The following is a 13,955-nucleotide window of genomic DNA, read 5'->3' on the forward strand; positions in this document are numbered from 1 at the left end:
ATCGTACGATTATGAGTATACATGCGTACGATGGAACTAATAAAAACACACTTAGGTCCCGGACCATACAGCTCCCAACTCTGACTTTCGATTTAGACCGTTTCAGCATTGTTCGACAATCCATCTTTTCAAACTCCTTAGAGGGGGGTGCTGTACATCTGTGAAAGGTGCTGCGAGTAAATAACCATACCCACTGTGGGCTGCGAGCACCTCGATCCGATTCTGAATTATGCGACTAGGTGGTTGTAGTTGCAGTTGTGGTTGTCCAGGCGCTACCAAGTCATAGCAAGCGCAGAATCTGTAAGTCGTATCGTTATAAGTTGACCATATGTGCATACATGGGAATCAAAGGGTAAAAGTAAAGAGTTGAAAACACACCTATAGCTATGGCATGGCGGCCCTCATTGGTTACAACTCGCTCGCATTTCCTGTGACATTTTCCAATTTACACTTACACTGTGTTTAACTCTTCCAAAACATCAAATCCAGCATGATATTTTGGAGGATGAAACATACCACGAGTCCAGTATGAGAGCCACTAGGAAATCCACGTTTGAAAGTCATTTTGAATCTATATACCTCTGAGACGTCCAGGTTAGAGTTTGGAACGAATAATCTGCTTCTCGGCACAAAAAGGTTCGGAAGTATGTTTGAAGCTTGAACGTTTCTACTAAATCCCACGCAAAGTCATCCAGTGCTAACAAAGGCAGTGTAAAAATGTACGTGTCACAAGTGCTTTTGGTATCGGTCACACCAAGTTAAGTACTCTCAAGTTAGCTGGCAAGATCTGCTGGCATTGCAGGTATGCATGCACAACCACGTACGCAAGAATTTCGACAAACAGCACATAAAAGTTAATCATCTATCTTCAGAATGATCATCGTGGCCCCGTTTCACACCAGTCACAAACAATGCATTTCTCCTCTGCAATTCAAGTTGTCCTCGCCATCATTACTACTTCAACATCATCGATCTCTGCCATGCCCGCTCAGAACCCAGCAGGCGCCGATAATTGTCCCTTGCTTTGCGCCACTAATGCAAATTGCATAAACACCTGCGGCTTCAAGCTATGCGTAAGTATCGATATTTTTCCTGGATTGGATAATATGACTCACCTGCATGGCAGCTCGATAACGTCTGCTTTTTAGTGAGTCGTCTTTCTGCTTTCATGTCGGTGTAGTGTATGGTCGTTGTGACACTTATTGGTGATTTGTAGGGTAACTAGGGTTGATCGTCGATCGATGCACCGTCGGAAGTTGGCGTATTTTTCTGTCGATCGAGAAATGACTTAATTGTGGAGTCTGGACTTCGACGAACCGTCTGTGCAGTGCCGTGATCTGTACTCGTGCATTTCGTACCAAACCCTTACTGAAAATTAGCCAATGAGTTGACAGGTTGCCTCGGTTGCTTATTTATCAACGCAGTGGCAGCGTATGTTCTGGTAAACAATCATTATGCAACAAATGGAGAAGCACCTTATGAACATCCACACAGTGACGAAGATATTATGCGCACAAACGCTCCTCGTTTAAGTGCTTCAGGAGACATTTTGTCTTGAAACTCCGAGATAATATCCCGCTTCTCTTCAAAGGTGTGAATCAACGGAAATTCAACACCATCTGAAGCAGAATGAGCGTGCTCTCGATGACCTTCAGAATGTGAGTCTGCATCTCGAGCCAAAATCTCTAGGCGTTGTGTTTCACAAAGCCCTGCGCGAGTCTCACGATGTGCGGCCGCATTTGCCTGACAAGAACTGTGGCAAAAAGGCTCAAAAAGGGTTTGATTCGAAAAATCTCTCCGGGGAACCTTCAAGAGCTTAAAAACAAGTAGATTAGATATACAATGCACGTTACATACATGCACACGCAAAATATAATCCTTATGATGTATGGACATGACACGAACCGCATGTGCAAACGCAATCGAAACATATTGCTCCCTGGTAAAGATTGAAAAATTCTCCATGAGTTGCTGCAGACTTGCAACGGCAACAGGCAACAAAACACCCGCAGGATACTGTCTCGATGCCCATAGATGCGCTCGAGAAACCTCAAAAAAACCGTAAAACGCACGATGTCACTATAGAGTTCCTGTCGTCTGGAAATGCTTGATCGGAGACCACAAGCGAAGCAGGAGGAACCAAGAGAGAAGCCTCTGCAATCGACGAACTCGAAGCCATGCAAAAAACAGTGTTGTGTGCTGAGAATATATCACGGTCCACGGACTAGGCTCGTAACCAGCCTGGCCTAATACTACCACGGTTGCACAAGTGGTGTAGCCAGGCTGGTCGATGAATCTCCCAATGGACTTTACGAAGGCCCTCTCAACGACACAATCCGAACTGTCACACCTTTGAAATTGCTGCAGTGAGATCATGTACGCTAAAGATACAACACTTTTACTCACTCGAGGCATTAAATTTGTCTTTGTAAATAATAGGTTCAGGGGTTCGAGCAGTTTGTCCTAATCAATTATTAGTGCTCCGGCGTGATGTACTGTACATTTCACGGTAAGAGTTGTTGACAAGTAATGTTACCCAAAGCGGCGTACCAGCATCTGCCAAATTTCAAACTCCTCGCTTCGCCACTCCGAGTTCGACCAGTCTGACTACGTTAATAAATTGTCACCATCTCCTATAGTCAGACTGGTTACGAGTCTATCCACGGACGGCAAAAGCTCATGGTGAGAACAAAACGGATGATGACTGAGAACGGATCATAATTTGTTAGCTGGCAAGATCTGCTGGTAATAGTATTGCAGGTATGCATGCACAACCAGTGCGCACGTACGCAAGAATTTCGACAAACAGCACATAAAAGCTGTCTTCAGAATGATGTGGTCCCGTATCACACCAGTCACAAACAATGCGTTTCTCCTCTGCAATTCAAGTTGTCCTCGCCGTCATTACTGCTTTAACATCATCGATCTCTGCCACGCCCGCTCAGAACCCGGCAGGCGCCATAGTCTGTGATGTGTATTGCCTCGTTAATTCAGATTGCACAAACCCCTGCCCCGACTTCACGCTATGCGTAAGTATCAATAATTTTCCTGGATTGGATAACATGACTCACCTGCATGGCAGCTCAATAACATCTGCTATATAGTGAGTCGTGTTTCTGCTTTCACATCGGTGCAGTGTATGGTCGTTCTGACACTTATTGGTGATTTGTAGAATTGATCGATGCACCGTCAGAAGTTGGCATAATTTTTTGTCGATTGAGAGATGACTTGAAATACTACTAAATACTTTTATTGCCTAGCGTCGAGTGATTAGCAGTATAGCAGAAACATGACGGAATGAAAAGGTGTGTCAGAGCAAGCGTGTCAGAGACTGAGACACTGGAAAGACGATACGAATCGTCGTCATCGTGAACAAGAACAAAGAGACATCGTACATTCGACAAAAGTGAAAACAAAAACAAGAGCAAGAACAAGAAAATTAAAAAAACTCAAAGACAGCAAACACGAAAATCGAAACCCGCCCTCCATCAAGGCCTCGGAAACATATCAACAGGAATCGGCTCCCTCGACCCCCAGGCGACTCCCACTTTCCAGCCACTCAAAAGAATCGACAAGCGCGAGTCCTGGCGGCGGATGTATTTGGGTGTGGGTACACTGGGTGGGGAGGCGTTGGGGAACACCATTCGTGTTAGGGGCATGTTGTACGGACTCTGCACGCGCGTTTGGGTCTGGATGTTGGTGATGCGCAAGAACAAGAGGGTGTAGATATGATCGGAAGCGGAAGAGGCGCCACCGATCCTGATCCTAATCCCAGCTTCAACTTCGATTTCGACACAAACACCCTACGCAACGAATTCAGAATCGTGCATGGAGGACCAGCAGCGAGTCAGAATACCGTGGAACAGCTCCGTCGACTGCGAAATCGGTGGGTTTCAGGTCCTGGCGTGAGAGGGAGAAAGGTGGGTTCGCGGTGCTTTCTTCAGATAAGCTTGAGGATGAAAAGGAGGAGTGGGAGCTGCTTAAAAACGAGTCAAGAGATGACCGGGGGGCGTCAGAGTCAGTGCTTGCACGGAGGAGTTACATCTCGTTTCGGGTACTGCAGGTGAGATCGGGTGGACATCTCGGGCTGATGCGAAGGAAGGTTGGGGGTGGATCAATCATTGGCTGCGGAACAGTAGGGAGGCAAGTATGTAGTAGTGTATCAGCTTGTCCACATGTATCAATATCCCTTGGCGTTATGTGAAGATGGTTGCACACACCGAGCCGCTGGAAATACGTGTCTAGATTAGTGCATGGAAACGATGACTGCTAGTGCAGATGGAGTTTGAATGTTCGGATGGGGTCGGAGGGGGTGGATATTCTGGGATCGAGATGTCTTCGTTTCAGGGAGTTTCAAACGTTGTATCCATACCAAATTTCCAGAAGATACTCTGCTGGCATTGTAGACATTATGTGGTCGAATATGGGGATATTGAGAGGATTCTAGTGTATCAACGGTGGACGAGTTCTTCCTAGAATGTATTCAGCATATAAAAGTGAGGTTCCTTCGTACTAACCGTTAAGATTCATATCACATCCTCACACACGATGCGTTTCTCCTTTGCAATTGTCCTTGCCGTCACTGCTACTTTAACATCATCAATCTCTGCGACGTCCATTGAAGATAGTGCCCAGAAATGTCCCTGGTTTTGCTGGATTGACGTAAATTGCGAGGACTGCACTTGGGGGCTTTGCGTGAGTATCAGTGATTTCCCTGGGTGTGATAATGTGACTCACTTGCATGACAGGAATTTCCTTTCTGTACAGTGGGTTGTGTTTCTGCCTTCACATCGGCGCAGTATGGCTAACGCGCGAGTTACTAGTAATTTGTGGATTTGATCGATGCATCGTCAAGTGGAGTGGTCGTGATTTTTGTGAGATTGGTAGATACTAGATAAGACATGCAAAGACAATATTATTTCCGTACAGGTCAGTCCACGATGCAGCTTCGGTGACTGTTGCTCCTGCTGAAACGCCATAACGGACGTGAGCCGGTGGATCATACAATTATAAGTATCTGCGCCTGATAAAACACACCTAGATCCCTTGTGAAACCCCCTACTTCGACTTCTGATTCTAACTGTTTCCGAAAACGTTCGACAGGATCTATATAAGCACAATGTGAACGGAAACGCTGTTTCACGTCATGATCGCCTATGGTATGCCTCTGTAGAGTATACATTCGTAATGGCGGTTGTGCTTGTTCAGGCATGTCACACAATGATGGCCGCAATTCATAGGCAGAGACTAGGAGCTGTGGAACGGGTGGGACAGTTGTTGAATGCGGGGTAGGGAAAGGAAGGAGTAGGAAAGCTTTTGATGAACGACTCCGTCCGCATGGTTTTGGTGCTTGGGGTGCTACCTCGTGTGAGAGGATGATGGAGTCCGGGCGGGCAGGTGTTGATTCAGGGAGCATAGCGAGTATAGGGGAATGAAGTCCTCGAATTGGCGTATGTAGAAATCGTACTCATCTTCCAGTTCTTCTTGTACATGAGCATCTATGATCTCTGAGACATCCTCGTCATTGCGCAGGCGATAGAACGGGTCTTGATTATGGACAGATGCTGATGCGCTTGGGTCTCAGACGGGGAGTTTGGAGAGTGTTGGGAAGTGTGGCTTGGCAAAGTCGTCGTCGTCTGTCGCACCTGGGGCAGCAGGCATTTCGGAGTTACTGTCATCTGTGCAAGATGATGCAGAGTGTGTCGACGGTGAATGTCTTGGGTGAGCGAATGTTATTTTCTGAGCACTCTAGGATTATTTAGAGGGTTGAATGCGAATGGGATGGTGGACAGCTGACCAGTATCTGATATTGAATGCTTTCTGATGCGAGTACGAGAGCTGCGCTTCAGTGATGCGCGAACGAAAACTATATTAAGTTATTACTCAATTGGTCCTAAGTTAAGAGTGTTTAACTCACGTACATGTATTCATGTTAAGTATCTGAATCGAAGTGTGCATAAAAAGCTGCAACTACCCATGGCCAGGTCCAGGTCTATGTACAGTGCTAGTATTTTATGACGAAAACTCGAGGGCCAGGTGAAATTGACGCGGCCCTGCCGCGCCTGCCGCGGTCGTGACGCGCCTGTGACGCGGCACTGACGCAGCATATGTGACGCGGCACTGTAACAAATTCCAACGTACAGATCATGTTTACACAACTTCATATCACATTCCAAACACTTTGAATCATCGTTAATGATCAACATATGAGTGTCTGCCTGCGTACAGCCTCTATAGTGCTGTATTCACCTCTCACCAAATTTACAGTGCTTGTCCTCTGCGTTCATACTACTAGTATGCATCTTGCGCGTCAGTCCTATATTGTTGCATTACCTCTAATTCGTTCATCTATGTTGGTTTTCAGATGCAGTGTCAAATGTTGTCTCACTGCGTCAAGCCTCGACCTCACCCTGCCAAGTTTGATCCACTCTCTATACCCTGCACCACCACGTCAAGCCCCAACCATGGCATGTCAGAAGCCTCGTTTAGGCTGCGTCAAGCACTACTCACACCATGACAAGTTCTCCCAAATATCTTCGCAAGTCTCTGTACTAATATCAACATCCACACTCTATGCCGCGTCAAGGCCTACTACAGTGCCGCGTCAACCATAGCACATACCGCGTCAGTTGCCGCGTCACATGCGCGTCAGTGCCGCGTCAAACAAGTTGTGCCGCGTCAAACCTCCTCCATGCCGCGTCAGTGCCGCGTCACAGGCGCGTCACGCCGCGTCAAACTTCATTCATGCCGTGTCAGACCTCACCACCTCAACTGTCACACTGTCCGTATAACTTAGGTATATTTTATTTTAGATCTGTCATAATAATTGATATTCTAACAGTGTTCCTTTTCATCCTGACAGAATTAGACGTCGTACACTGTAATTGTCCATAGGCAGTAATAAATTTGTTTTACTAAGCATTCTTTCGTTTTGTCTCCTCTGGGCTCGAGAACTTCGACGAGAAGAAACCCTTATTATCACAGGCGATGGAATGTGTATCTCGGAATTCCTGATGAATGGGTTTCTGTAAGAGATTATAGCGAGAGTGAACTTCAAGTGAGGAAGACATTACCTGCTCCGTTCGATAGATATCTAACTTACTATGTGATTGACAGCGCGGCCCCTTATTCAGTGATAACTCTGATGCTACATCTTTGGAGTCTGCAGACGAGCTATCCGAAACTGTAGTTCCTTCTCTGCCGGCCGAAGAATGTCTGCCCGTTAAACGTCGATGTGCTCCACAGGCTCGAAGGGTCCAGAGAGGAAGGAAAAGAAAATAGTCATTGGCTTATGTATACCTAGTTGTACATGGCTCTGAGGCAAATAAAGTAACAAAGGAATGGTCGTAAACTCATCCAACTTGATCTGGAAGTGGAATATAGAATATAGGAATGGCGTGTCAGTGGCCGCGTCAAAGGCTGGTTAGTGCCGCGTCAAGCTTTCAAGGCTCGTCAGTGCCGCGTCACATCCGCGTCACGCCGCGTCACGGCCGCGTCACGACCGCGGCAGGCGCGGCAGGACCGCGTCAAAATAGCTACGCCCAAAACTCGAGCATGACAATTATGTAATTTGCCCAGAAGTCCAAAAACACTAGTCAATGCGCTGAGACCACCATGGCTTCCGAGTGACCGAGTCAAGTTGCATCTTTATCACAGCTCGTCTGCCTTGCTCTGGCTCTGGCCGTTGGCCCCTGTTCCAACGTGTAAAATTTGTAGTCTGCCAATGACTTCTTTGCCTATCCGACGGACTCACTCGTACAGGATGAAAGCTTACTGCAACACGATAGTATCTGGTAGTGCAATACATCACCATCACATTAAGCGCATGATGCATTGAATACAGTGCGTTCTGGATCAGATTCGCTCCATCCTTGTTCATATCTTTGTTCATGTTAGTGCGTAACACTGGTTCGGAAATCAAAATTTATTTTGATTCGATCAAGGGATCCCACCTGCTTTTTTCTTCATTTTGAACTGAGGCTGTTCCACCCAATCAAGGGTCATGCAAACAAACGCGTAGCAACATAGCATCATGTGCAGTGGATGCCATAGCCACCAAGCCTGCTGTTACTGAGGGATCAAGTGCCAGCATGCCATAGCTCATAGACAGTGTCGTCACCCTCTACTTGAAACCCTCAAACATGTATATGAAGACTGGAACTAAAGAGAAACAAATTTCCCGACGTCTTGTTCTGAAACATGGACAAAAACGGGTCACGGTTAAACGGCAAAGGTCGTATAATGTGAGTGGGACAATTATTTAGATATTTAATGGCTCATAGATATCATAAGCTCATGCTTGACTCTGCCTGCAAACATTTCCCAAACATTCCGAAAGATGTGGTCATATTTCAGACCAATCAGCTCGATATTTGCGATGGCTACTATGTGGACATCACGGCTGAGATATGGTCCGATGTCATTGACTTGCTTAACATCGTTGAAGTGACGCAGCGCGCGGAAATGACATTGCCCATCCCACTGCCACTTGATGCTTCGGCTATTTCACTGCCTGACAATCAATCGGCACCAAGTCAGGTTAACGAACAGGACAGCTCGTACGCACCTAAAATATTCTACAAGTGTTTCCAGTACTGAAGTTGAGACCACATAGCAGGAACAATGACAAAGTCACAATCAAACTTGTTTTTCCATCTGGCGAGATCCAGACTGCTAAAATCCCGAGGGAGATGAAGGTGGACAAACTTATTACTGATGCTAGTCGGATATTGGGCCATCATCCCACTGATGTCGGGGTAGTTTTGGGTAGGGTTTCCGATCCGCGGGGTAGTGATGCAAGCAAACCGGAGTATCGGATCATATCACATCAAGGATGGTGACTCCGTCAATCTTGAAGTCTATGATGATGAGCCGTATATTAAAAAGCCAGTCATTTATCTATACTCGCCCTCCGACATCGATGTTTGCGTCAAGCTTTCCCTCATTCCTGATTGGAGCTTTGCTGTCATCTATCCTGTTGTTACCACGGAAGAGCATGGACAACGTTTAGAATGGAACGTCTGCACCCATCAAGATGGGAGTCTGACTGAACATTATTCCGGTTTAGATGTGTCATACTTGTTCTGGGAGGCGCAGCAAGTCCCCTGATGATACATAAATCGCTCTTCTAACTTGTATTCCTCTTCGCAGGATAAATTTGCAAGCATTTCCCCGATCATCGGCATCCCGACCGCAACCAGTGGATACATTCAATCCAATATCCATCAGTCTCGATGATATGGATTCAATTGTCATTTCGGCGGACAAAGTAACAGTTTATCTCGATAAATCACTGAAGGTTTTGGGACTTCACACCGAAGCTAGAACATCATTTATAACGTGCGTACACATGCGCTACTACCTCGGGCTGTCAAATTGTGAACACGTTACTAAAACTGCCGTGGTAGCTACTGGCTACCAAATATCCTCAAGCACGAATATATTGCCCTCCGATTTGTTCCTCAAGCGGCATACGAACGCGCTGCTTCTTTATGCATATCTCCGCAGCCTAACGTCGTGACTCGCATATGCATGTTGTTCAAAGGTATCTGTAAGGAGCACTTGGCAAATTGTTGTTGTCGATAAGTTGACCGTGACCGGTACACGTCATCCTCAGCCGTCCCTCGGACTCTAAACCTGATTTGGCCGCGTCGGTTATGTAAACCTTTGCATGGGACGCGAACTTGAAGTTCGTGCCGTTCTCCGCGAGATTTGAAACAATCCCAGCTCCGCTCGTCTACAACTGTTCTGGCAACCTGTGGTCCTGCTCGCATTACTGCCGCTTATCGCGCCTCATCTGGTGGCCACTCCTACTTATTCTGATTGCTAAAGACACATTCTCATGCAGTAGATGCTTCGTATATATGATTCACTACCTCCTGGGACTGCAATTAATCTCGGACTGCAAACCTCGTCCAAAGGACCGTCATCAATGTTCCACATGAAGTAACCTTTCCGATGTAAGTCCGTGAAACCTCAGGTCTCAGGCTGGACTCGGACCGACCCTGACGATCACTAGAAGGCATGCTATACACGAACAGAGAATCTCTAGAAGCAGTCTGTAGTATGTACTTGCGCTCTCCTTTTCGATATATGCTAAAGTTTCAACCGCCCAGGCTGTGAACCATATAATATGATCATTTTGCGGGCACACCGCTTTGCGTGTTTGTACCATGACTGAATGTTCTGTAATAGTAGGCTGTCAGCTTCACAAGCTTGTGGTCCAACGGGAGGCCATAGGAACTGTGCTCGGCCCGATGCCCCCCATTTATCCTATTTTTCTTGAACGCCTAATGCTCGAGAACAGCTGTGGGAGGCTGTATGCTGCTGGTTTTTTCCTATGATACAGGTGCAGTTAAAATTCTCTGTCACATGTGACATGCGACAATTCAGGGTTGTTTTTAGAGCACATGCACTTTGCGCCAACCTGCTGCAAAATCCGCCGCGTGGATTGTAGGCAAGTCTCCACCGCAGGGCTTAAGACCCCTCGATCCCAGTCGTGCGAGGGCACGCATGAATTTGAAGAAGGGCCGTTTGCTGGCAAGTCTTGACCTGTCTGAACCTTGTAAAATTCATTTACCACTAGCTATAGTAGCAGCTGAAGATAAGATATGATCATTGATCTGCCATAGATGAACATCATAAGCAGAATCTGCCGGCATCAGTAAATTGGATTTCATTATGGACAGTCCCAGTGTAGGTTTACGACTAGCCCATTTTCTGGGACACTGTTCAATTTACTCGTTTCTGATGCAGATACAGTCAACGTCTATGGGGATACTATGGATATACATACTTTAGAGGTATACTTTTACAGACTGCCAGCCACATTCCTGGTCCACGGATACAAGAAACCACTAACTGACACCGATGTGAAGGCCGCCAGCTGGCTGCACGTTGCGGTCATAAAGGTCAAAACTACGGTGAGATGTTGCAACTCGGAGATGGCGCGCCCCATGACGCGCCTTATTACGCGCCTCCTCCGCGAGTGAGATTCCAATGATATGAGTTTGATCGGTAAGTTATCTCTATGTTTAAATGCTGGTAGCTATATGCTCATCGTGTAAACAGCACTGGGAGGCTATGTTGTACCTCCAAATGGTAGACCGTATCACTCCAATCAGATGCCGATGCTGTACAATATCATATAGGAGCTGCATGGAATGGTAGATGCCATTATGTTAATACCTCTTCCAGCGAAATTATCAGATCTGCCTGAGCAGATTTACGGCAAGTCCAGGGAGAAGGAGCGATGATGCCCTCTTTGTAACCGTGCGGTGCCTGGCCTGCCGGACACTCATATATCTAGTATGAATCGTGGTTGGGTTGAAGTCTTATCTCTTCCCTCCTACTCTTCTCGCTCACGAGCGCTCGCCACAATGGATACTGAAAAGACGGGCGCTGCTGCTTATCACACTAGCAGAGGCGAATTCTCTGACATCTCAAACCATGATGGAGAGTCTATTCAGGGGCCCTCGCGGAACATCCTGCAACGTAAACTCAAGAATCGTCACATCACCATGATTAGGTCTGTTATATTTTCTTCTTTCTTCTGACAAATTCTCACCTCCGTCAAGTATTGGCGGTGTTATCGGTACTGGTCTTTTTGTTGGAACTGCAAACTCCTTAACGCAAGGAGGCCCCATCGGTCTGTTGCTCGGTTACACAATCATGGGCTCCATCGTCTATTGCGTCATGATCACTTTAGGAGAAATGGTATGCTTGCTGCACGCCCTAGATCTAGATCACATACCTGATCTTTATGTCTCGTAGATTTCTTACCTGCCTATACCTGGTGGTCCCATCAAACTGGCCGAGCGCTTCGTCGACCCTGCGTTCTCTTTTGCCGTGGGTTGGAATTACTGGTACAACTGGACGATTACCTGTAAGTCCCATTCTTCCTCTTTCATTTCTCACAATTACTGACCTCTTACTCTTTAGCACCTGGTACTTGAGTTAAATACATTTTCTTAGCGTACCCACTGACATTTTATCATCTCAGCCGAGTTTTCTGCTGCTGTAGTGTTGATAAACTTTTGGAATCCCGCTGTCAATAATTCAGTGTGGGTCGTCATATGTCTTGTCGTCGTTCTCGCCATTAACATGCTCGGCGCTGGCGCTTACGGCGAGGCGGAATTCATATTTGCGTGCGTACCAAGTACTATATCCCAATCTTGTATTCTGAGATCACCACAGATCCATCAAGATCATCACAATCACTAGTCTTATTATCATCGGTATAATCATCGATTTAGGAGGTGGCCCAAACCATGACCGCATTGGATTCCGCTACTGGAAAAATCCTGGACCATTCGTTCAGTATAATGGCATCGAAGGTGTCAAAGGACAATTCCTTGGCTTTTGGGCTGTTTTGATTCAAGCTGCTTTCTCGTTCCTTGGAACCGAGATTGTTGCTGTACGTTATACTCTAAACTTGTTCAATAAATCCATTACTTACGAATCCCACCTAGATTGCTGCTGGAGAAGCGAAGAATCCTCGTCGTAACTTGCCCAAAGCCATCCGTCGAGTATACATCCGTATATTGCTTTTTTACATCGGCGGAACATTCATCATTGGTCTGCTTGTACCATCCAACGACCCACATCTCAAATTGGCTGGTGAAACAGCCGCCAAGTCTCCATTCGTCATTGCTATCGAAAAAGCGGGAATCAAATCACTTCCTTCGGTAAGCCGCATTTGGCCTTCCCTTGTTACCTAGAAATTTGTCATTGGTATTCAAAACAGATCATTAATGCTTGTTTGTTGACCTCGGCATGGTCCGCCGCATCTAGTGACTTGTACACTTCGTCTCGTGCGCTTTGTGCGTATACTGATCTGGGAGTCAACTCGTCGAAATAAACGATTTTCGTAGATGGTCTTGCAATCTCAGGAAATGCTCCCAAGGTCTTCCTTAAAACCTCACGCAACGGGCTGCCTTATGTCGCTATCCTCTTCTCCGCCTCTTTCTCCCTTCTTACCTTCATGGCTGTGTCCGCCAGTGCGGGCTCAGTATTTATCTGGTTTGCCAACATGACATCCGTCGCTGGCCTTATGACGTGGTTTGGTATCTCGGTGACGTACCTTCGCTTCTACAAGGGTACACAGGTCCAAGGCATCGACCGCAAGACGTTCCCTTACTACACAAATCTCCAGCCATACGCAGCGTGGTGGGGAGCAGTTTCAACGGTCACCATCTGTTTCGTATGCCAACTTTTCGTATCCACTAATGCTATTGAGACTAACTGTTCCTCTACTCTTTAGTTCAACGGATGGAACGTTTTCCTCAAAGGAGAGTGGGATATTGCAAATTTCATCACCAACTACATCCTTTTCATCACCTGGCCAATCATGTACTTTGGCGCTCGCTTCTACTATGGTACCAAGCCTGTTGCTCCAGAGGACATGGACTTCAAGACCGATATAGCTGAAATCGTGGCGGACATGTATGATGATCCCCCGCCAAAGAACAAGCTGGAAGCATTCTTGCAATGGCTGGTGAGCATAGCTGCTTCACTTTGCAATTTTTGACATCACTGACGTCACCTCAGTTGTAGATGTAGCAATACCTGCAATAACACCTGGGGCCCATTGATTGGCGTCAATCACATCACTTTTTTACAAGTCCTCGATTATCTGATATACTTGGCTGTTCGTTGATGTATGTCGTTACCAACTCTACTGATATAATAATATCCGATCAATTTCAAGTTTTATCATGGTCTTGTGTATCGCTTACGATGCTTATACTTGGACTTTTATTTTATTTTTCTCATCACTTGAACCACCATCATCTCGTATCTCGGACCTTAACTACCGTGAATACAACGTTTTGTTCCGTTGCAAGACCAGTTGTCTCGACAATGTATCTTGTCACACAACGAGTTTCCATCTTACTGAACCAAAATGGTCCTTACTTGTGGATGAAGCACATTGCACCTTGTATCCAGTGAACCTT

The 13,955-nt window shown here is 46.3% G+C and overlaps 5 protein-coding genes across 5 annotated transcripts; 4 read left to right on the top strand and 1 right to left on the bottom strand.

Annotated features, from left to right (window-relative positions):
• Positions 1 to 3,488: 3,488 nt before the first annotated feature.
• On the bottom strand, positions 3,489 to 5,416 carry HD556DRAFT_1310950 (uncharacterized protein; the record flags this gene model as incomplete). The annotated part of the gene is made up of 7 exons (XM_041300483.1): positions 3,489 to 3,803; positions 3,838 to 3,949; positions 4,043 to 4,125; positions 4,221 to 4,241; positions 4,548 to 4,689; positions 4,738 to 4,759; positions 5,038 to 5,416. The coding sequence occupies 7 exons, from the start codon at positions 5,414 to 5,416 to the stop codon at positions 3,489 to 3,491; spliced, it is 1,074 nt and encodes a 357-aa protein (XP_041156957.1).
• An 813-nt stretch (positions 5,417 to 6,229) lies between these two features.
• HD556DRAFT_1394623 (uncharacterized protein) lies at positions 6,230 to 6,749 on the top strand (the record flags this gene model as incomplete). The annotated part of the gene is given in 5 exon segments (XM_041303648.1): positions 6,230 to 6,302; positions 6,329 to 6,335; positions 6,369 to 6,653; positions 6,673 to 6,704; positions 6,726 to 6,749. Coding segments are annotated over 3 exon segments (270 nt in total), but the record flags the coding sequence as incomplete, so codon positions are not given.
• A 1,267-nt stretch (positions 6,750 to 8,016) lies between these two features.
• HD556DRAFT_753596 (uncharacterized protein) lies at positions 8,017 to 8,696 on the top strand. The gene is made up of 2 exons (XM_041311505.1): positions 8,017 to 8,243; positions 8,293 to 8,696. Exons 1-2 carry the CDS (start codon positions 8,142 to 8,144, stop codon positions 8,596 to 8,598), a joined length of 408 nt encoding a protein of 135 aa, XP_041156959.1. The 5' UTR covers positions 8,017 to 8,141; the 3' UTR covers positions 8,599 to 8,696.
• On the top strand, positions 8,697 to 9,784 carry HD556DRAFT_753610 (uncharacterized protein). Its single transcript, XM_041311506.1, has 3 exons — positions 8,697 to 9,095; positions 9,151 to 9,339; positions 9,408 to 9,784. Exons 1-3 carry the CDS (start codon positions 8,794 to 8,796, stop codon positions 9,583 to 9,585), a joined length of 669 nt encoding a protein of 222 aa, XP_041156960.1. The 5' UTR covers positions 8,697 to 8,793; the 3' UTR covers positions 9,586 to 9,784.
• Positions 9,785 to 11,486: 1,702 nt separating this feature from the next.
• HD556DRAFT_1296294 (amino acid permease/ SLC12A domain-containing protein) lies at positions 11,487 to 13,877 on the top strand. The gene is made up of 11 exons (XM_041299433.1): positions 11,487 to 11,527; positions 11,577 to 11,715; positions 11,773 to 11,884; positions 11,941 to 11,946; positions 12,002 to 12,146; positions 12,196 to 12,415; positions 12,471 to 12,686; positions 12,746 to 12,821; positions 12,873 to 13,201; positions 13,262 to 13,495; positions 13,549 to 13,877. The coding sequence occupies exons 1-11, from the start codon at positions 11,520 to 11,522 to the stop codon at positions 13,552 to 13,554; spliced, it is 1,491 nt and encodes a 496-aa protein (XP_041156961.1). The 5' UTR covers positions 11,487 to 11,519; the 3' UTR covers positions 13,555 to 13,877.
• The last annotated feature ends 78 nt before the right edge of the window (positions 13,878 to 13,955 follow it).

This window comes from Suillus plorans, assembly GCF_016647745.1.
Source record: "Suillus plorans strain S12 chromosome Unknown HD556scaffold_54, whole genome shotgun sequence".
NCBI classification, from domain to species: Eukaryota; Fungi; Basidiomycota; class Agaricomycetes; order Boletales; family Suillaceae; genus Suillus; species Suillus plorans.